Source organism: Copidosoma floridanum, unplaced genomic scaffold (genome assembly GCF_036245765.1).
Source record: "Copidosoma floridanum isolate Cflo_tuat_1 unplaced genomic scaffold, Cflo_Japanese_pri ptg000008l, whole genome shotgun sequence".
NCBI classification, from domain to species: Eukaryota; Metazoa; Arthropoda; class Insecta; order Hymenoptera; family Encyrtidae; genus Copidosoma; species Copidosoma floridanum.
Window position 1 is genome coordinate 6387372 of NW_028321885.1, and position 21319 is coordinate 6408690.

The 21319-nt window shown below is 36.2% G+C and overlaps 1 protein-coding gene across 3 annotated transcripts in view; it reads right to left on the bottom strand.

The window, feature by feature from the left end:
- The window catches only part of alphaSnap (Alpha-soluble NSF attachment protein), a 242775-nt gene extending 222087 nt beyond the window's left edge, over positions 1-20688 (bottom strand). Inside the window, exons 1-2 of one of the 3 annotated variants that reach the window (XM_089589214.1) lie at positions 20428-20688; positions 5971-6068 (exon numbers count right to left, since the gene is read on the bottom strand). In XM_089589214.1, the coding sequence (XP_089445340.1) occupies positions 5971-6062 (92 nt within the window). In that variant the 5' untranslated portion in view covers positions 6063-6068; positions 20428-20688. The remainder of the gene's footprint in view (positions 1-5970; positions 6069-20427) is intronic. The other 2 variants (XM_089589213.1, XM_089589212.1) reach the window with 2 other exon arrangements.
- Positions 20689-21319: the final 631 nt, after the last annotated feature.

The following is a 21319-nucleotide window of genomic DNA, read 5'->3' on the forward strand; positions in this document are numbered from 1 at the left end:
ACCACAATATAAAACTGAAACGTGGCAACGAAACAAGAATTACACACGTGGACAAAATCAAGAAAGCATGCGTTATAAAAACCCAATTATTAGATAATAGGGAACTCGGGGAATAAAGCAGGATAACAAAAACAAATCGCATAAGAGTAGGAAGCAAAAAAAAAAAAAAAAAAAAAACGAGATATCAGAAACAACAAGACCAAAATAGTATACTTCTCTCGTAAGCGTGGCCTTCGGACGACTCACGAGATCAGCAATCAAAACGGTATGGACATAAAAAATACATATCTTATGTTTCAGGGCTGGAACCATGCCGGTGACACAGCAACCTGGAGAGATAGAGGAAATTGAAAGAAACCCTGACATATTGGTACAGAGCTTGGGCCCAGTCCAAGCAGTCGCATCAACTTGGAAAATGATATGGTATGTAGATTGGAATGACGTTGTCGAGGAGGTAAATTCGTTTTTAGACGCGAAAAAGCAAGCAAAATGGAAGTGCAGGGTGACGATAAAAAAGGAACACGAATGTATAGAACAAGTAGAGTACACGGCAGGAAAAGTCCTAACGGCCTTGGATAGGGTAAAAGAGGCATATAGAACAGTAGTAGGCCAAAAGATCGATGATCAAAGCAAGACAGTGCAGGCGCTGCAGGGGAGTGTGACTGACGCGGAAAAAGAGAAAATACAAAAGCTAGTAGAGGCGATCCCGACTAACACAATGGAAACAATTAAGTATTTAACGGAACAAATTAGAGTCATAACATATGGAAACCATGAAAGATACCTTCAAGATATAAAATCGTTTAAAGATAAAGCTGGAAGAATAACGGAGAAAGGTTTAAAAATTTTTGCAGAATACTTCGGCAATTATGACAGGGTTCTAGAAATGGTGGGCAAATTTGAACACTTAGCTGAGAAACTCTTAACAAAATTTGGAACAACGGTGGACATAATATACTTGGCGAGTCGGGGAACGACACTTATACCAGATGCGGCATTGAGAGCGATTTTGGAAGCAAAAATTTTGGCAGAGCAGCTGAGACTAGATCTACAGTTCCCAGTAAGCGAAAATATAACTACAGAAGAAGAAATTGGAGAAATCTCAGAAATAACGACCATGGCATTTAACGGCAGAATAATATATTACATATGGATACCACTGGTTACGAAAGAAAAATTGGACCTTCTTAGGATATCATCATTGCCAGTGGAACAAAAAGGCTTAAATACTACGGATTTAGTGGCATATTTGCAGCCAACCTACGAATACATAGCGAGCAGTGTTAGTGAGAAAAGTTTTACGCCAATCCCGCAAGAGGTGATAAGACTATGTAAAAGACTAGGAAAAACACGAATATGCACACAAATGGAGCCAACACAAGAAGTCGAAGAGGACCACCCCTGTGAGATACGTATCATATTGGGGATCGCAGTGAAGAAACCAGAAGAATGTCCGATAATATTAGCCAAGTTAAAGGGCACATTTTGGACACGTCTCCATGCTAAAAACCAACATGCCTTTACCACCACGAGAAAGGACAAATCCACATACAGTGTGAACACACCGAACACAAGACACTGAAGGTGGTGGATTCTGGGGTAGTCAGCTTAGCAAGGGACTGTATAGCTCAAGCATCGGATACAAGATTGGATGCAGGACAAGAGGAAGGTGGAAATCGCATAATGAAGCTTGAAAGTGCAAGTCTTAACTTGAAGGATATACTACAAAAGGTGAAAGGGACTAAAGGAGGTATGTTATTGGAATTAATGGAAGCAGTGATAAAAAGAGACGGACTACAGAAACTCGATAACCAGGAGCAGGGACTTGACGATAGGATAAAAACAGGTACTAAGCTAGCGGATATACTCCAACGGGCACACGAGTTAGTACAAACAAAGGAGGAATTCTCAAATTAGAAGGAATACGCATTGTTGGCAACGGAAATAGCACTAGGAGTGGCAGCCAGATCTTTTGGATTTTTAAAATGGGGGGGTCCAATAATACTTAAAGGTTTGAGAATGATTACAGGCGGACGGGAGAGGAACCGCGGAAACACCAACTCAGTACTACAAGACTTGTCAACCCAGAGGGCCATGGTCAATGCACGAGAGGTACAAGTGCTACTGGGCGAGCGGGTAGGATCAGAAGGCAGAAGACTACCAGCTCAGTTAACAACCAATCCGCGATGATCATTGAGACTGACGATGTAATAAGAAAGGTTATACATAAGATGTGTACAGAAAAAAAAAAATAATAAATTAATAAATAAATAAAAAAATACTAAGAATAATTAAATAAATAGTAAATATACAAAGAATATAATTATACAAAAATAATGTAAAGAGAGCAGCGCAAACAAGAACAATTATGTATACACAAATAATTCACAGACAACATAACACAAATATACTCGCACACACAAACCAGTATGGCCATCGAGGACGATGACCGCGTGGCCTCGGACGTGTGACGTACAGTATCTAGAACCTTTATAAGTTCGCGCCCAAGACTCACCTCTCACGGCGCATGAGCAGCGGATACAGAGTATGATGATCACCTTTCGGCGGCGGGCCAGAGCATTATCAGCTCTCCCGCTCTCTCTCTCCGATCAGCCTCCGAACCTAACGCCACGCACGCGTTTGCTCTCGCCTTGAGACTCTAATAAACGAACATATACTTTCTTCCACGTGTATTCAATTCCCTTACACCCCGAAACTCCACAATTCCCACGTAACAACGGTCGGAGCTCACCGATAATATAGAGAACTCCCGTGCTAGTAGCGCCCCGCCCTAAGATGCTTGTCATTCCCCATATAGAGCACGTTATTATTTTTTAAATAACTTTTTTTTCCAGGCCTCCTAGAGCAAATTTAAAAAAGAGTATATTGAAGCTTAAGGTTTAATATACAAAATAGACATCATAAGATAGTTTAAAACAGGTTCGTTTGTGTCAACTGTGTGCGATTAAAAATGTGAGAGCAGGCACTCTATAAGATAAAATTTTACATGTTTTTCATTAAACTTACGCTGCATTGTTTAGTGTTTTACTTGGAGAGGGAAAAGTTAATCGCATAAGGAATAGTTATTTACAAGGTTTGAATTAAAAATATTTTATCATTCGGGAGAAACTAATGGGCACTACAAATCTTACGCCTATCGTCGAGCAAATCAGAATGGATTGTGACGATTTAAAAAGCACTTCAAGTAAAGCAAAGTCTACATACGTAAAAGGCAGTAGTCGTTCGTCTAATATATAATAAAGACTGATATATACGTTTACTTAAGTTTTTTCTTATGGTTTATAAATTCTTAGAAAATTATATAATAGTTATTAAAAATTTCTAACAAATAGCTCAGAATTAAGACTGCTTCATTTTAGATTGGCCAAAAAACACCTGAATTATAATTGGAATCGCCCACCCATGATTCGGCTGAATGCCTTAAGACGTTAAGACGCCACTTAGAGCAAGTCTTACAGACTCTCAGTTCTTATTTAGAAAATCTTTACTTTGCAATTTAACAAGCATATAGCACTGGCTAGCTGTGGTAAAAGAAGTTTTTAAAATTTCTGCAATGCACTGAACGCCCGTATAAGACAATGCAAGACGTTCGAGTTGAAGGGACCAAGTTCAGCAATTAAAATGTGCGGGGGCTTTTTTCATGCAAATATAAAATTTTTTAGACTTCGGGTCTTTCATTCAAACAGATTCTTACAAGAATTTTGATTTTTTTTTTATATAAAAGCAAAGTGATAGCTTATCAATTCGTTTTTACTTTCAGCGCACCGTCCATTGGTTATTTAAAACTTTCAAAATAATTTTTACGACGGAAAGCAACAATAAAATCAAAGGGAAGAGGGGTATCGAGATGTTCTTATTTTTTTTATGTGGTTGTTTAAGCCCGCCTGTTCGAGGTTGGTAAGGTAAGTTGCGAGGTAAGCTGCTCCAACGTCTCCTGGTCAGAGAGTGTCTTAGTAAGTTTTTAGCAAGATGTGCCATTTGTTGTTATCCTAGTATTTTTCCGCTCGAGTCACACAAGAAAATAACAAATTCCACCTGAGAATTATACTCGCGACTTGCTCGTACCTGATTTCTCATAGAAGTTCATCGTAAGAAGGAATGGTCTATATTCTGTGTCTGCCTGTATGTTGACTGTGCAAAGAATAGTTTTGGGTAATAATAGGACGTGCGTAGTGAGGACTCAGTCGAGTTCGTTTGATAATAAGGAGCCGACAGTGTTCATGTATTTAGGTGTAAGAAGGTTGAGAAGACAGGTGTCAAGAGAGTAAGTCTTTACCATTAACAGTAAAGCGTAGAATAATTAATTAAAACATGACTTTTCAAAACAACAACAAAAATATTCTTGGAACTTGCTATTATTACACAGTCTACAACAAGCTCTAAAGGGACTAATCTACCAAGCTCTAAAAACGTAGTTAAAATTTTAACAAATACTTTAGCTGTCAAAGTCGTTACACAAAAATACAAAAATTAATGTTTATCTAGCACACAACCTTTTCACTAACTCTTTCATGTAGTAAAACAATCAGTATCAATATCACAAATAATTTAAAAATTTTAGATCAATTACAGTCATAAAATCAACATACTAATAAAACAAATTGTTTCTAAAGTTTAGCTCTAGTAGAATCAAGGTAAAAAACATTACACATCAAAATATTAACAATTATTGGACTAGCGGCAAATTAGCAGCAAACTATCCTGTAAGAATTATGTCCCTAAATTGTGAGGAAGCCGAAATAACAACAGTGCTATCTTAATATCAAGCTGACACGCAACCGATTTCTCGCCTTCTCGGTGCAGCCGTAAAATTGGCAGTTAGCTAACAGTTCAGCGGCAAATTAGCGGCAAATTATCCCGTTAGAATTATTTCCATAAGTTGTCAGGATCCCGAAATAACATTAGTGGCGATGCTATCTTGATATCAAGCTGACATGCAACCGATTTCCCGGCTTCTGGGTGCAGCGGTAAAATCGGCAGTTAGCTAACGGTTCAGCAGCAAATTAGCGGCAAATTGTCCCATAGGAATTGTATTCCCAAGTTTTCAGGATCCCGAGGTAACACCAGTGGCGGTGCTGGCTTGATATCAAGCTGGCACGCCTTTGATTTTCTATATTCCTGGTGGAGCGGAAAATTTAGTTTTAATGTCACAAATTTAGCGGCAAATTGATCATTAAGTACCGTTGTGGCGTGCTGACTTGGTTGTGCTAGCTTGATATAGGTTGATAACAGTACCAGGTCGGTTAGAAGAATGGCCATAAAACCCCAAATTGCTAGAGCAAAGTGTACTCTGGCTGGACGTCTCCTTGTATTTCGCCAGAGACGTTAGAATTTTTAACGTCTTAGTATTGGTATCCACTCGTCAATCACGGTGGTTTAGGATAGAGTTTCACCTAAATCACTTGATTATTAGAGTACAGTGTCGTCGGTAGCTGGAATACCCAGCTGCACGCCTTTCAGCTCTAGGCTTCATGCATTGACGGGGAACGACTGTATATTTGGTACGTTGCTCAGGCCTATTATAACCACTCTTATTTAATTCAGTTGCAGGTTGTTTCAATTTTACTTCGACACCACCTAGCAGATTCAATTGAACTAATGCGCAAATTTAGCGTATTAATGAAAAACTTTTAGCTAATTTATTGCTTTTGTTATTGATTTTCTTAAGATAAAAACTATACTAAGAGCATCCAAGAAGTGTCAAGACTCGGTGTGCAAAATTTCATCAAAATCGGTTGAGTAGTTTTCATGGATAGCGATTACAAAGGTTTTAGCGACTTTGCTTTACATATTAGTAAAATAGTGATTGACAAGCTTAGAATGAAACTAACCACTGATAGTAGTATGCATACTTATAAATTATACATTCCTACTAAAGCATTGCCTTGCATTTTACGTGGAACACTAAGAGATATTATCTATACGATTCAGTTAATGGAAAAATCTTACCCAAATAGTGAATTAAAGAAACCTTTGGTTGATGTTAACTTTTTTTCAGCTTCAGCAATTAACTGTACAGCTTTGTGTTCATTATCTGCCATTTTTGACTGAAAAAAAAAAATTGATAAATGATTTTCTTTATTTTATAAATTTTTAGACAATTCAATGAAAAATCAAAAAGTCTTTATAGAGTACTTAAAATTTATGCAAAATCATGAAAATATAATCAAATTTAGTTTAACTCAAAATACTATTTAATTTGAAGAGTTTGTCTGGCTTAAAAAAAACGAGAACATAGTAGAGTAGCTAATAAAATAACAATAGTTTCTGCTAATCAATTGACTCTATTAAAAAAAACTATGTGATTTTACCAACATGGTCAATAAAATACGTGTTTTTACCACATGGTTTTGTCTCAAATGACCATATGGTTTTTAAAAGATATGTGGTTATTTAAGACAAAACCATGTGGTAAATGACGAAAAACCATATGGTACGATCACGTACTTTTACCATGTGGTAATATCACATGGTTTTTTTCAGTAAAGGATACACTAAATTACACTGGAAATTGGAGTGTTGTCAGTCACCACTTCAAATACAGGTGAATCTGCCGTAAGTGGCTCAAAATGCTTCGAAGAATCGTTACAAAAGAAGCTGGACGGAAAGATTAATTTTTATAGTAGTTTTGCCTCAAATACCACCCATAACAAATGTTCAAAACGATTCTACTACAAAGTTTTAGGGTCAAAATATATACGATATTTCTCATAAGTCAATTTCAGTCAAGTGTCGAAAAAAAATACATCTGCTTCTGATACGTGTAGTTAAGCTGTTAGCATAGTTTAAGTGTTCTAACCGAAATTAAATTTAAGCTAGGATTAAATCCTATCCATTAAAAAAACGAGGTATGGGTCTCGAGACCCCCGACAGATGTGAAACATCAAAGAATACGTGATTGATATCGATAATATTTAATTTATGAAAAAGTATTTATTTTTTTTACCGTACATAATTTTAATTTCATATTGAAAAGACAGTTTATTTACGAATATGAAATTTCATCAGTGAATATTATAGGTAAGGAAATAGCAAATCAAAAATTATGTTCAAATTTTTTTATTCATAAACATATTAACAAAGAGAACGATCAAGAACAACAATATACGGCAAAGAGTATTTAAGCTACCTACCAACACACAGGTACATACATATGTTTAGCAGCACGTTCATGTGGATTACTTTTTCTGTCTCTCTCCTCTCTGTCTGTTTTCGCATACCTGTACGTAGTTGTGCACGTGCACAAGCTTCGTTAGCTCTTTACTAAAAACGGGGTAACATACAGGAATTGAGTGAACAGAATTAGAAAATTTTGGAACAACTTTGAATTATGGTGAAATTTTTATATTTTAAAATAATTATAATCACCAAGAATCAATTTTTAAAAAATGACGAAAAAATAATGGTAATTTTAACATTAATTCATCGTTTTCTTCAAGTGCAAAATATTGGCAAAAGCAATGCAAAGGCCCTAGGTACACCTGTATGAGTACAATAGAGATAATAATGATAGAGAGAGAGAGAGAGAGAGAGAGAGAGAGAGAGACAGAGAGAGACAGAGAACGACAGGAGACGATAAATGGCTCATTCTATCTCACTCTGACAGGTCCTGCCAAAATGTATTTTTCATTCATTCCTCAACATTTTGCGCTTGTCGAAACAAAAAAAAAGTACTTGTTGAAAAAATTTTTCGCTCTACACGCTGGTATTTTTTTGCATCTTAAACAGTCATCAGATTTCAGCAAAATGAACTTTTAAACACGATTTAAATTTTTTCGTCCACTTAGGAATAATTACAACTATTTTATTCGCCATTGGTGAACTGAATTACATATGGTACAAAAAACGCCAGATTATCGATCAATTTTCTAATTGAGAAGTTTCTCGGTTGGTATCCGTAAGTCATAAGAACAGAAATCAGGTCTGCATGATGCGTAGCATGATAGATAAGGTCCCTAACTACCAACCCGAAGTTTGAGGGTTCGATTCTTGAAATCAAAAAAAATTTGAAAATTTTTTTCAACACAAATATATTTATATATAAGTGAGCGCGCGGTGGCTCGGTCGGCTAGGTCGTGGATTGGCACGCGGGAGACCGTGGTTCAATTCCCGGCCAGTGCGACTTTTATGGGCAAAGTACCTCTGTGTCTTTCACATGTGCTTTTTCACCACGCAATGCTCCTCGAGGAGGGTTTAGGCGACCTTCTCGCAGCAAATTTGCCTAATTCCCCCTACCCCCCTCCCAGTGATGGGGAGGCCTCCCATCCCTTTCCTTGTCCCTTTCCCAAGTGCTAAGTGCCCATAGTAGTGCCCTTATTAAAAAGGAGCCGGACGTAGAGCACTATAATATAAAAAAAAAAAAAAAAATTTATATATAAGTTTATTTTGTTGATCTCTGGGGCAAATGAAAACAATTAGTTTAAGAAACGTTTTATCGACTGGTGTGTCGACCTCTTCAGGCTTTATTAACATATACTACACACCAGTCGACGAAGCGTTGCTTAAATTAATTGTTTTTATTTGCCCCAGAAGATCAACGAAATAAACTTATATATATAATATGAAGGGCGAGGAAGACTCAACTATTACAAATATATTTATATAATATCGACGCCCCGGGCGAAGACTATTCCCTAATTGGCCCTGGACGAAAACTGTGCCCTTTTGACGTCCCGGGCGAAGACTATGCCCTTTTTTCTAGTCCAGACGAAAACTATGCCCTTTTTTGGTCCCGGACGAAGACTATACCCTTTTTTTCGAGCCCGGGCGAAGACTATGCACTTTTCTCAAACCCGGACGAAAACTATGCCCTTTTTTTGGTCCCGGACGAAAACTAAGTCCTTTTTTTGGTCCCGGACGAAGACTATACCCTTTTTTTCGAGCCCGGGCGAAGACTATACACTTTTCTCAAACCCGGACGAAAACTATGCCCTTTTTTTGGCCCCAGACGAAAACTATGCCTTTTTTTTGGTCCCGGACGAAGACTATACCCTTTTTTTCGAGTTCAGACGGAAACTAAGTTAAAAAACACCCCAATGTTAATTACTAACCCCTCTTGTGTTTTACTTTTTCTAAACAAAAAAAACCCTTCAGATTTGCTGATTTATGCTTTTGGTGGGTGGGTAACAGCTACTAGTACGCTGGAAGAAGCTCACGAATACGAAGCTTTTGAAAACGATTAAACATTTTAAGATTTCGCGATACTTGTGTCAAAACGTTTGTTATAAGTTTTATTTTCACATCGAGATTCACATGCACGTGAATCTACAGACGTCTTTGTAAAAAAACAACACGTAATGTAAATGTAAACAACAACCACTATATAAGTACATATGACTATATATCTAATTACAAAAACAAATGTACGGTGAGCTTAAATGAATTGTACTTCATCCCGGCTCCAGAAAAAGTCAATATCTTCGTCCAGACTCGGAAAAAATGTAATAGTCTTTACACGGACTAGAAAAAACGGGTATAGTTTTCATCCGGACTTGAAAAAAGGGCATAGTTTTCGTCCGAGCGCGAGAAAAGGGCATAGTCTTCGTCCGAACTCCTGAAAAGGGCATATTCTTCGTCCGGGACTACAAAAGGGCATAGTTATCGTCCGAGCGCGAAAAAAGGGCATAGTCTTCGTCCGGGACTACAAAAGGGCATAGTCTTCGTCCGGGATCCTAAAAGGGCATAGTTTTCGTCTGGAACAGACAAAAGGGCATAGTTTTCGTCCAGACTTCAGACAAGGGCATAGTCTTCGTCCAGGCTTCGAAGCAGGGAATAATCTTCGCCCGGGGCGTCGATATGTGCTCACTCGTATTCTTTTATACAAATATGTGTATAAACTACATGCATAACATATATAATATTTAATTACACATGTATGAGAAGCGGTGTTGGCTCAGCAGTAAACGTGCTTGTTACTGATACAACGCGATTCTAGGTGTCGTGGGTTCGATTCCCGGTGAATGTAGATTTTTTTAAAAACTGTTTTCATCGAGAAAAGTTTTTATGTAACCCCGGCTGTTTCGGGGCGGGTTTTTCTGTGGAATTTTCCTTTAGAGTAATTCACAGGTTTTTTTTCTTGACCCACAGGTTTTCGGGCCTGGGTGAGTACGAAACAGTCTTACGGCTATAGGGAGGGATTAGCGGATCTGATGCCATGCGTCGGGCAGGGATCGTCAGCCTTACCGGCGAGGAGTGGTCTATGAAATATAGGGCTTCTCTGGGGACGCTAATTAGCCTGGATCAGATGCTTTGGCAGAGAGCGCCGGCTCAACGGGGGAGGAGTGGACGTCTTGGAATATGAAGTCCTCTCCGGGGAAAAGCTACACATAGGCGAGTGGACCCGATGCACCATTGGTGCAAAGAGTGTCAGCTTAACTGGCAAGGTGTTCCAACATATGTATAAGTTTAAAATTAAGTGATAGCTGTTTAAAGAGGAACGACGAAAATTGCGGAAAATGAGATTTCGGAGATTTTAGCCGGAAATCCTTAATTTAAAAGAAAATCCTCATAACTTACAATTGCTAGCACCAAATTCGACAAATTTTTTTTTTAATCAATAGAGCTTTATTTTAACAGTTATCTAAGCCTTTTTTGGACCACCTAAAATAATGTACAGCTTCGCTACTAGTGTCGGAAGTGGAATTGATATTCTTCGATGTATCTCGCAAAAAATGACCAATTAGAGTAAACGCCGACACACGTGTCTCATGTTTCAACCCAAAAATATGGGAAAAAAGTTTCGTAAAGTTCCGATAAATGAAAGCTAGAAGAAGAGACACTTATACGGCTGAGAGATACGGAAGTGACGGGTACGGACTTGATATTTTCAGCTTTGGAATACTATTGCGGCTCGTACCCCACACCTCCTCTTGCACTCTACAAACTTCAAACTGTACGACTGTAATTGACTATATTTTTTAACCAGTGAACAGTGGTTGCTTGGGTACCCAATTAAGAAGTTATACTTCTATAAACTTATACGGCAAATAATATAATTATAAATTTAAGTATACTTTGTATGAAACGATATTATGTACCAAGGTGGTGCAATTATCGTCGGAATAAGTATAACTACGTTAGTTGGGTGACATATCAATAAATGTTGTAATATCTAACAACAGAACAATTATAAACAACATTTAATAGAACGCTACAATATAAACAATATGGCATCTGGCCAGTACAAGAGAGTTACTCTTTTATAGAATCTTCCAATGGTTTCAAGACAACTTTCTAAGAAAATAGGAAATACCCTTATAAAATAGCAGATCGTTTAACTGTGCTCTTTTTCACAAATTTATTTTAAAAAATTTGTAATTTAACATGTAACCTTATGGAAAAATTGCTTTAAATTGGATTTATAAGATCTATATAAAGCTCTCATTTTATTTGTATGAAAGATTGCTATTAGATAAACCTGTTTCATTTTCGAATAGATCGATAATTTTTTTTTTCTTTTTTCTTTAATTACACAAAAAAAAGAGGTCAAGTATGCGCTAAAGCGTGTATGTAAGTTTATCCTTATGAGAAAAATGATTTTCAGCGTTGCAGCATGTATTTGCGCTCCTCCCTACCTCTCTGAATTTTGAGCTGAACTTTTCCTTCGTTAACTATGTGATAAACGTCCTTAAGGGAGTTCACTCGCTAAAAGAATTAAAGTCAATATATTGATATTACTTTGAACAGAGATTAATTAGTGTATGAAATACCTTCGATTCAAATTTCAAGTCACTTTATGGCTTATAAGGTGAAATATTGATAATATGATATTGAGCTTTTAACGTGCAGTCTTATGAGAATCAGTACTTTTCTGATACATAACCTGCCATATCTGGATAATCGACGTCAAGATTTGATTGAAATTTTTTTTAGAAAATAGCTTAAAACTTGGTGATTACGTAGCTATAGTCTCATCTTCGTTCACGGCTTATGAAATAAGCAATAAATTAGTGAATAAAATAATTCTCCTTCGACAGCTACCGTTAGTATGTCACGTTATATCTGTATATATAGTCATGCAAGTTACAATACTGCTGATCGTATATGTCAAAAAGGTTAGGTACGAGTGAGCTCCCTTAAGTCAAAAAATCACCTCAATCACAAAGGAAAAATAAAAATCAATTATTGTATTTATATAGTACGGAAATTTTTTTTTTTATGAATAATAATTCTGAAAAAATGTGAAAAAATTTTATAAACAATTATTTATTTATTTTAGAAGTAAAAATTAATAATGAATAAATGAATAAAAAATTTACATTGAAAATAAGTTATGAACTGTATGATAAAATGAAGTAATGGATTCTTTAGTGTTGAAGCCGATCATAGCAGAGTAGGTAAGGGCCTTGGTTCATGTGCAAGGGGTCGGGGGTTTAAATCTCTTTGAGAACTTAAGAAATTGGTCATAAGAAAAAGAAATAAATTCGGAATGAGTGCTGTAGTGAGTGTGGTGTGATGTACAGCAAACCAGAAGCACGTCATGAGCGGTGGGTCACAGGGGGAGACTCAAGCAAAATCCACTTCCGTTACCTTTTTTCTCAAGGTCACCAATCTGAAATCGTTGACTAAGGCTGCACTTACATGGTGTCTTATGTTTTTCAGAACCATGTCTTAAATCTTTCAGATTCGTGTCTTACGTTTCACCGTCTTAAAACTGCCAGACATCCCGAGCGATTTGATTTGACTGATGATTCATCATGATGATTGTGATGAAGCAAAGCTCTTTGTTCAAGCCGGACTTGTAATTTAAATTTACCTATAAGTGGACGTCTCATTTAATAATTTACCTATTAGGGGAGAGGCGGGTGTGGCCGGCAGGGCGGATCGATTTGGCACCTCCAATTTATCCTCCATAGTAATAAATTTCCATTTGATTCAGCACAAAAACTAATCTTAGAAGCATCCTCGATATTCCTCACCATATATGCAATAAAAAAAGTAAACCGTAAATTTCTAAGACACTTCTAAACTTTTCATCGAAAAACCAGTCGTCCGGCTGTCATTTTTTATTTTGTTTGAAAAATAATAGCCAATGTGTTTAGGGGTAAGAGATACTTACCATCTGTTAGATAAAGTCTTAAGCTTTAATTTCCAATTTGTTGCGTTAGCATTGGATGCACGGAAAAACAATTATGTTACTTTTAAATAAATATGTCAGGGCGGGCAGGTTCGGCACCTCCAGGTGGGCATGACTGGCATGAGCAGCGATCGCAGCGCCGCAGATTAAAAACATAACGAACTGACCTAACCTTGCATTTAACCAAAAAAAAGTGTTCAAAAACAAAGTGCAAAGGTACTTTCTAAGTAGGTATTACTTAGGTATTAATATGAATCAACAATAGATTATAAGTAAATGAATAAATTGAGAGTTTATAAATGCCATTAAAAGATAAGATGGTAAGATGCAATTTGGTTCTTGGATAATTAAAAAAACTGTATATTATAACTAGTCAAGTTTTATAATTAATAAATAAATGTCTAAAAACATGATCGATAAAATTTCACCGTAATTTTCTCTCTACTTTTACGTAAAACGTTATCGTAATAATCACGCAAGTGTATACCTATATACAGCGTTCTGCTCGTTGCCAGCTTTCCTATGCCCGTTTTGCCCGACCCTCATGCCAGCCATGCCCGATAGGTGGGCATAACCAGCAGTTTTTGATGGTTCTGTTGTTCGTTAAATAAATAAAAAAACGAATCTTCTAGTATTGATTTAACGAGTCCAATACTATCTTTACATGCTACTTTTTCTTGTCGTTTTTTCAGATTATGAAAAAACTTTAAAATGAAATTGCAATAATTACTTTAAGTTAGGGTGCCGGCCACACCCGCTTCTCCCCTCGTATTCATCTAATTGTTGTTCAGTGGACGATACTATCCCTATCTCAAGATATGACTTCAATCATGACGTCATTTATGACATTGCAAAATATGTCAATCATTACATCGTGAATAACATCATATTGACGTCAAGATGACGTCATTTATGACGTCGCAAAAGACGTACTTCTGACGTCTCAAAAGACTTCATTTACATAGGTTGTTGTTTAACAAAGGTCTGTTTGAAAGCATTTGATGGCCTTGTAGGTGCTATTATCTGGATGATAACACTAAAACCAGGGGGTTCAAGTATTTTTTATAATAAAAAAAAAGTTTTTATTTTTTTTTCAAAATGGGAAAAAACTTTCTAAATGTCAAAACTTTTTGAATTCCTGTGTTTTGGTGTTACCATCCTGATAGTAGCACCTGTGAAACCATCAAATGCTTTCAAACAGCCCTTTGTTTAACAACAACCTATGTAAATGACATCTTTTGAGACGTCGTGAAGTACGCTTTTTGCGACGTCGTAAATGACGTCATATTGACGTCAATGTGATGTCATTCACGACGTCATGAATGACGTATTTTGCGATGCCACAAATGACGTCATGGTTGACGTCATAACTTGAGTTAGGGATCAATAAAGTGATAATTAGAAGATATCAATGGTATCCTTTACAAACGAGATGGTAAACATTTACAACCTATAAATAAAATATTATTTGACTCTATGATTAGACCAAAATGATATTTACGTAACATATTTCAATTTTCAGATTACATTTACATGTAAAGACTATGGTAATTATGTGGACATAAATAATTGTTGACATATGTGTGGATAGTTTTGTTAGATAATTAAAGTTTATCCTCACAAGAACGTATTACTTGATTTGCAGTATTGCATGTACGTTTATAATTTTGAATCACGCGGGATGTCTGACAGTTTTAAGACGATGTATCTTATACACGGAAGACACGAATCTGAAAAGCTTAAGACATAGTTCTGAAAAACATAAAACATTATGTATATGCACCTTTACTCCGTAGGGCAGAACGTTCCTATAGAAGTATAACTTCAAAAATGCCTGGCAAGTCACGATTTTTGTTGTTGATTATTTTCCTTTTGTACCGAAGTATTTATAAAAACGTTTATTTTTACTTTAACACATTTATAACATGCCCTAATTTTCAATTAAAAGGCAACTTAACCTTGTTCTCTCATAAGAGACCGTGTTAAACTGTCAATATTTAATTAATATTTTCTCAAAAATCTCCCCTGGTAAGAAATCTGGAAAAATTCATGAGGAGTCCTGGTATGCTTTAAAATAGCAAACATTTTACTAGCACTATTCTACATTTTAAACTTTTCTCCTAAACATCCTCAGCATAAACGGTTTTTCGCTCATAAAACTACTTTTCCCAATAAAGAGCCCAAGAAAAATTTTCTTCCTGAAATGTCCGAGTTACAAAGTACTAGAGCCGAGTTCCGTTGTGCATGCGAGAGAGTGCGGACGTGTCGAGAGAACGCTCCGTAGAAAAGAGTAATAAAAAGTAATTAAAGTAAAAATAAAAGAAATAAAAAGTACGAAGAAGTGTAAAAAGTGAAGAAGCAGCAGAGAAAAAAGTGTAAAGTGATTAATTATAAAAGTTTGAAAGGATGAAGTGAGATTAGTGTGGTAGTGTCAGGGTAAAGAGAACGGTACGCGTGTAAGGCAAGTAAGGAGTGGATAGTAAGAATAGGGGATGATAAAGAAAGGTATTAGTGAGCGGAAAAACGAGAGACAAAAGGACAGGAAAACAGTGTTAAAGTGGTGAAAGTAAAAGAAAAAGTGCAATAAAGTTCGAAAGAAAGTGAGGTTAGAAAAGATATTATAAGAAGAAAGAAGCGGCAATTGGAGAAAGAGGTCGATAAAAGGGGTAATCTGAGAGGTAGATGAGGAAGGATCCTGAAAAAAGCAATATTGAGGTCAATAAGAAAGATCACTACTTTGTCGACTAAGACTGGTAAATAGAATTTCTGGTCAATAGAAGCAGGAAGTCAGTAAAGTAGAAAACGGCATTATCGGAAAAATTTAAAAATGGCCGTAAAACCGCCAGCAGCAAGTATGAATACAAGAAATAATATAAATGCAAAAATAAAGGAACAGACTCTATTGAATTTTACAAAAGAAAATCAGGAGAATAAAGAATTGGGCGATAAGATGAGCAGGTTGGAAAGGAAGTTGGACAGCATGATTAGTAGTCTAGAAAGAAGAGAAGAAGATTGGAAAGAGGAAAAACAGATGTAGATAAAAGAAAGGCGACAGTGGACAGAAGAAAATAAGGCGTTAGAAGAAAGAATAAGCAAGTTGGAATGGGAAACACAAAAAGCTGAGAGAGAGAAAAGGAGACCGAACATTGTTATAAAAGGAGCAAATATTGAAGGAGAGAAGCTGGAGAAGAAGTTCGAAGAATATGTTGAAGAAAAGATAAAAGTGAAAGTCAAGATAGAGAAGGCTAAAGAGATTAGTGTAAACGCTGGGCAAAATGTGAGGAAGTTGGTGGTAGTAAGGCTGGCAAGTAAAGAAATGAAAGAAGAAGTAATGAGGAATAAAAAACATCTGGGGAGAGGTGTTTACATAGAAAGCGATCTAACAGAGAGAGTAAGAGAGATCCAAAGATTCATTTTAAACAAGTCAAAAGAGCAGAGGAACAAAGGAAAAAATACAAAAGTTGGATATATGAAGATTTTGATCAATGGTGAGTGGCTTAGATTTGATGAAAGGAAAGGAGATTTTACAGAGGAAAGAAGGAGGAACCAAGTATGAGGAGAACAAGAAGATGTAGAGTAGGAGGGAGTGAGAAGAAGAAATGTTAGTGTTTGTGCGTGGAACATTGCGGGAGTGCTAAATAAGGACAGTGAAGTGTGGAAGTATTTAAGTGAATTTGATGTGATAATGTTGGTACAGACATGGTTGGAACAGGACAAGTGGGATAATGTAGTAAGTGAGTTGTCAAAAAGTTATGAGTGTAAGTGTATGGCAGCGACTAGAGAGCATAAAAAAGGTAGAGCGGAAGAAGGAGTAATATTAGGAATAAGCAAAAAATTAGAGAGTAGAAATCATGAAGTATGGAGCGATAATATAGTAATACAGGAGATTAAACACGGAAATCAGAAGTGGAAGATCATAGGAGTGTATAGTGAAAATGTAGCAGAGACGATGGAAATTATAAAGGAAAAAGTAAAAACGAAGGAAAGTGAATGTGTACTTATACTAGGAGATTGGAATGCGAGAACTGGGAGAGGAGGTTGGATTAATGAAAGTGATAGTGAGAGTAATAGTGACGACAAGGACGTAAGGTTAAGAAAGTCGAAAGACGAAAAGATCAATGAGGAAGGTAGAAGACTAATAAAATAAATAACAGAAGAAGGATGGTGTATAGTAAATAGGCAAAAAGGAGAAGAATTAGAATTCACATACGTTGGTAGCAGAGGAGAGTCGGTAATAGATTACGCAATAGGATGTCAAGAAGCGTTAGATCAGAGTAAGGAAATGAAGATAGGACAAAGAACGGAATCAGATCATATGCTGCTAGAAGTATACTTAGAAAAGGAAGTAGAGGTAGGAATTGTAGAGAAAGAAGAGAGAACAAAGGCAAGGAGGGATTGGACTCAAGAATTGATTGATCAGTATGGAGAAAAATGTAAAGACTGGGAGCGGAAGGGAAAAGAGGTTGAAGAAAGATGGAGTGAATTGAAAGAAAAAATAGAAAGTGCAGTACCTAAGATGGAAAAACAGTGTAAAGTGTTGAAGATGGGGGATACAAAATGGCACGATAAAGAATGGAAGGAGAAGAAGAAGGATTTAAGAAGAATAATGAAAAGGTGGAGAAAAAATAAAATAGAAAGAAGTTATTACATGGATAAAAAAAGAGAGTATAGGAACTGGTGTGAGGCAAAAAGGAAAAGGTTTGAAAGATTAGAAGAAGAAGAGATAAAAAATGCAACATCGGAAGGCGAAGTGCGGAAATATATAAACAAGTACAGGAAAAAACGAAGGAGAGAAATATCTAAAAAGTTCACAATAGAAGAGTGGAGAAGGTAAAGTTAGATGGGAAGAATGAAGAAGGAATTGAGAGAAGAGACAAGAAAGGAAGAGGCAAGAACAAATGCAGAGGATCAGGAAGAAATGAGCAAGGAAGAGTTCGAGAGGCAGATAGACAGATTAAAAGTAGGAAAAGCACCAGGAGAAGACAAGCTGGAAAATAAAGTATGGCAGAACATGCCAGGAGAAGTGGATGCAGCTCTTTGGGAATTGCTGAAAAAAGTATGGGAAAAAGGAGAATTACCGGATCAGTGGAGGCAAGGTACGATTTGTTTGATTCACAAAAAAGGTGATAAAGATATGTTAAAAAATTAAAGAGGAGTTCCATTGACATGTACAGCATATAAGATTTATGCGAGTATGTTGAATGAGATGTTGAAAAAGGAAATCGAAGGTAAATTATCAGAAAGCCAGTTTGGTTTCAGAGAAAAGAGAGGAGTAATAGAAGCTATATACACATTGAAACACATTGTTGATGAAAAATAAGGCAAAGAAAGGGGAAAATTGTTTACATGTTTTATTAATTTAAAGGAAGCATTTGATCGAGTGGATAGGAAAGTTTTAAAGGAAAGATTAATAGAAATGGAAGTGAGTGAAAAGCTAAGAAATAGGATTATGGATATTTATGAAGAAACGAGAAATGTAGTTAAAGTTGGAGAAGAGGAATCCAAGGAATTTTGGACAGAGAAAGGTGTGAGGCAAGGCTGCCTACTGAGCCCGACGCTGTTTAATGTGTACTTAGCGGATCTGGAGCAGGAATTAAAGAAAGGGCAGGTGGGAGGATGCAGAGTTGGTAATGAAAAAGTATGGAGTCTATCTTACGCGGATGATATAGTATTAATAGCTGATAGAGAAGAAGAATTGAAAGAGATGTTAAAAAGGTTAAAAAGATTCAAAAAGTACATAAATAAAAAGATGATTTTAAGTGAGAAAAAAACGAAAATTTTAGTGTTCGAAAAAAGAAAGAGGAATGATAGAAGGTGGAAGTGGAGGAGTAAGGAATTAGAAGAAGTAAAAGAAATAATATTTAGGATATATACTACAGAAAAATGGGAGAAACGATAGGCATATAGAAGAAAGGAAAAGGAAAGCAGTGATAGCCATGAAAAATGCATGGAGCATAGGAGAAAGAATATTTAAGAATAGCTAAAAATGTTACGGAACCCCTCCAAACCCGTAAGGAACGGAGTATGAAATAAATAAAAACATAAATAAAATAAGTACTAGAGCCAGAGAATGCCTGAAGTAACTAAAATTATTGTTCACACAAAAATTGAAAATAGAAACGTGTGTCAATTAATGAGATTAGAATCTTTTAAAGCTTTGGCTTGCGCATTCATCTTGTCATAACGTGAGACTAAAAAAGTGACCAATAAAAGGTATTACAGTAATTTCCACTGAAACCGACATTTTTGCTCAAATCGTGGGTCACATATTCGGTTAACACTCTTGCTTATAGGTTAAAAATAAATGTTACGGCATGAATGGAACATACAACGTCGACACTTAACGATGTACATGTAAGGACACGTCAGAAAAGCTTAATTTTTACCTAGCAGGTGCTTTTAGGTGCGGAACTGAGATTGGGACAGGGTATGGAAGTGACATTTTAACTACATTTTCTTGATTATCTCTTCGAGGAGTCAATGTAACAGCTTGAATGTTTTTTCCTAGAAAGCTCAACACTTTTTAAAACAACTTCACGCACTTTAAACATTCAATTTGTAGCAGATTCCTCAACATATTGAAAATATTGCATCACATACCAAATAAATTAATTTGATTATGAACCATCTTACATATTTCGTGTATTGCGATAAGACGCAAGTTTCGTTAATAAAGATACAGTAAAATCTTTAAGAGAGATTATAGTTTCTGTGACACCACGATTCAAGCATTGATTCTCATATAATATACTTCTTGGAACACAACTAAAATAATTTACAAATTTCTAAAAGCATACATTTCAAGATGAACTAAACCTGTATGTTAGAAATTCCAACCATAGATATATTGCTTAATCGAGTTTACAACTCTAATTCAATGAGGTAATACAAAGATCATAGTTCAAAAGAAATTATTATGATCACTTGATTAAACAGCTAACGATCGACTGACATTACAATTAGTGTGTTTATGTGTGTGGATAACTTTGGATACGATACTGCACTTATACACCATCTTTTCAAACTTTTTTAGTTTTTTAAAATGCTAATCGTCCATTTTTTAGAAGAAAAAGATGTAATGGGGCTCAAAAACAGTACTACCTCCGATAGCTTTGGAGTATGCATACTATAATCATAAAACATTCATGAAAAATGTAAAACCAAGCCGCATTTATATTGTAAAAAAGATTAAGAAACTCAAACAAGCATGCCCAAGTACTGTTAGGATTATCAGAACAATGGTGCTTGGATTCGTTTTCTTTATTAAAATACTTACAAAGTGTTACAATAAAAAAGTAATGTAATAAGTGCAAAAATTAATTTATAATTACTTATGCTAAGTGATTTTTCAGTATTTGAAAAAAATCGTGGAATGCAAATGACATTAAATTACAAACATTAAATTAACAATTATTTTACATGTAACGAAGGCAGCCAACCTCACGATCACTTGTGTCACAAGCACTGATGTGACCTGGCTCATGGTCATAGACCACAGAGATGTAGGCTGCGCTCTCCGTCCTCTGGTTTATTCCGGGTAGTGTATCCGTTACCTGGGGTCGTACCATGTAACTATTTTTCAGTACATCGACCTATGTTATAACATAGGCCTGCAAAGCAAAAAAAGTTATATGGTACGGACCCTGGTTAGGCATTAATATGCCAGGTCAATATTAAATCCTATGAAAAATTAAGTCGGTCCTTAGTGGCTCTAATTCTAGTTCTCAGGAGCCGTACCATATAACTCTTTCCGCTTCGCGAGCCTATATGTTTTAACATAGGCCCGCAAAGCGAAGAAAAGCGATATGGTACGGACCCAGCTCTGCAAACTCCACGAGCAACTTCCTAATTTCGACTCGAAAAAAATACCCAAAACTGTTAGACCAAGAGCTGAGATCAGGGCTGGTCAAAATTTTAACCAGCCGCCACTAGAACCAAAATTTAGGAACTGTATGATTTGTGGAGATCACATATATATTTTTGAAGGTCAAGTTCCGGGTAAAAGATGCATTCTAATCTTGCCGCAAATGGCACTTTCAGATATTCACTTTTTTTTCTACATATAATGCTGTGAGTTGCGGCTACTTAGTAAAAAAGACCATGTGGCACAACTATAATTACCACATAACTCTTTACCAGAACTATATATGACCAAAATACTTCGGATCTGCACAAATAATTAAGTTCCTCAATTTTGGTACGAGTGGCGGCTGGTTAAAATTT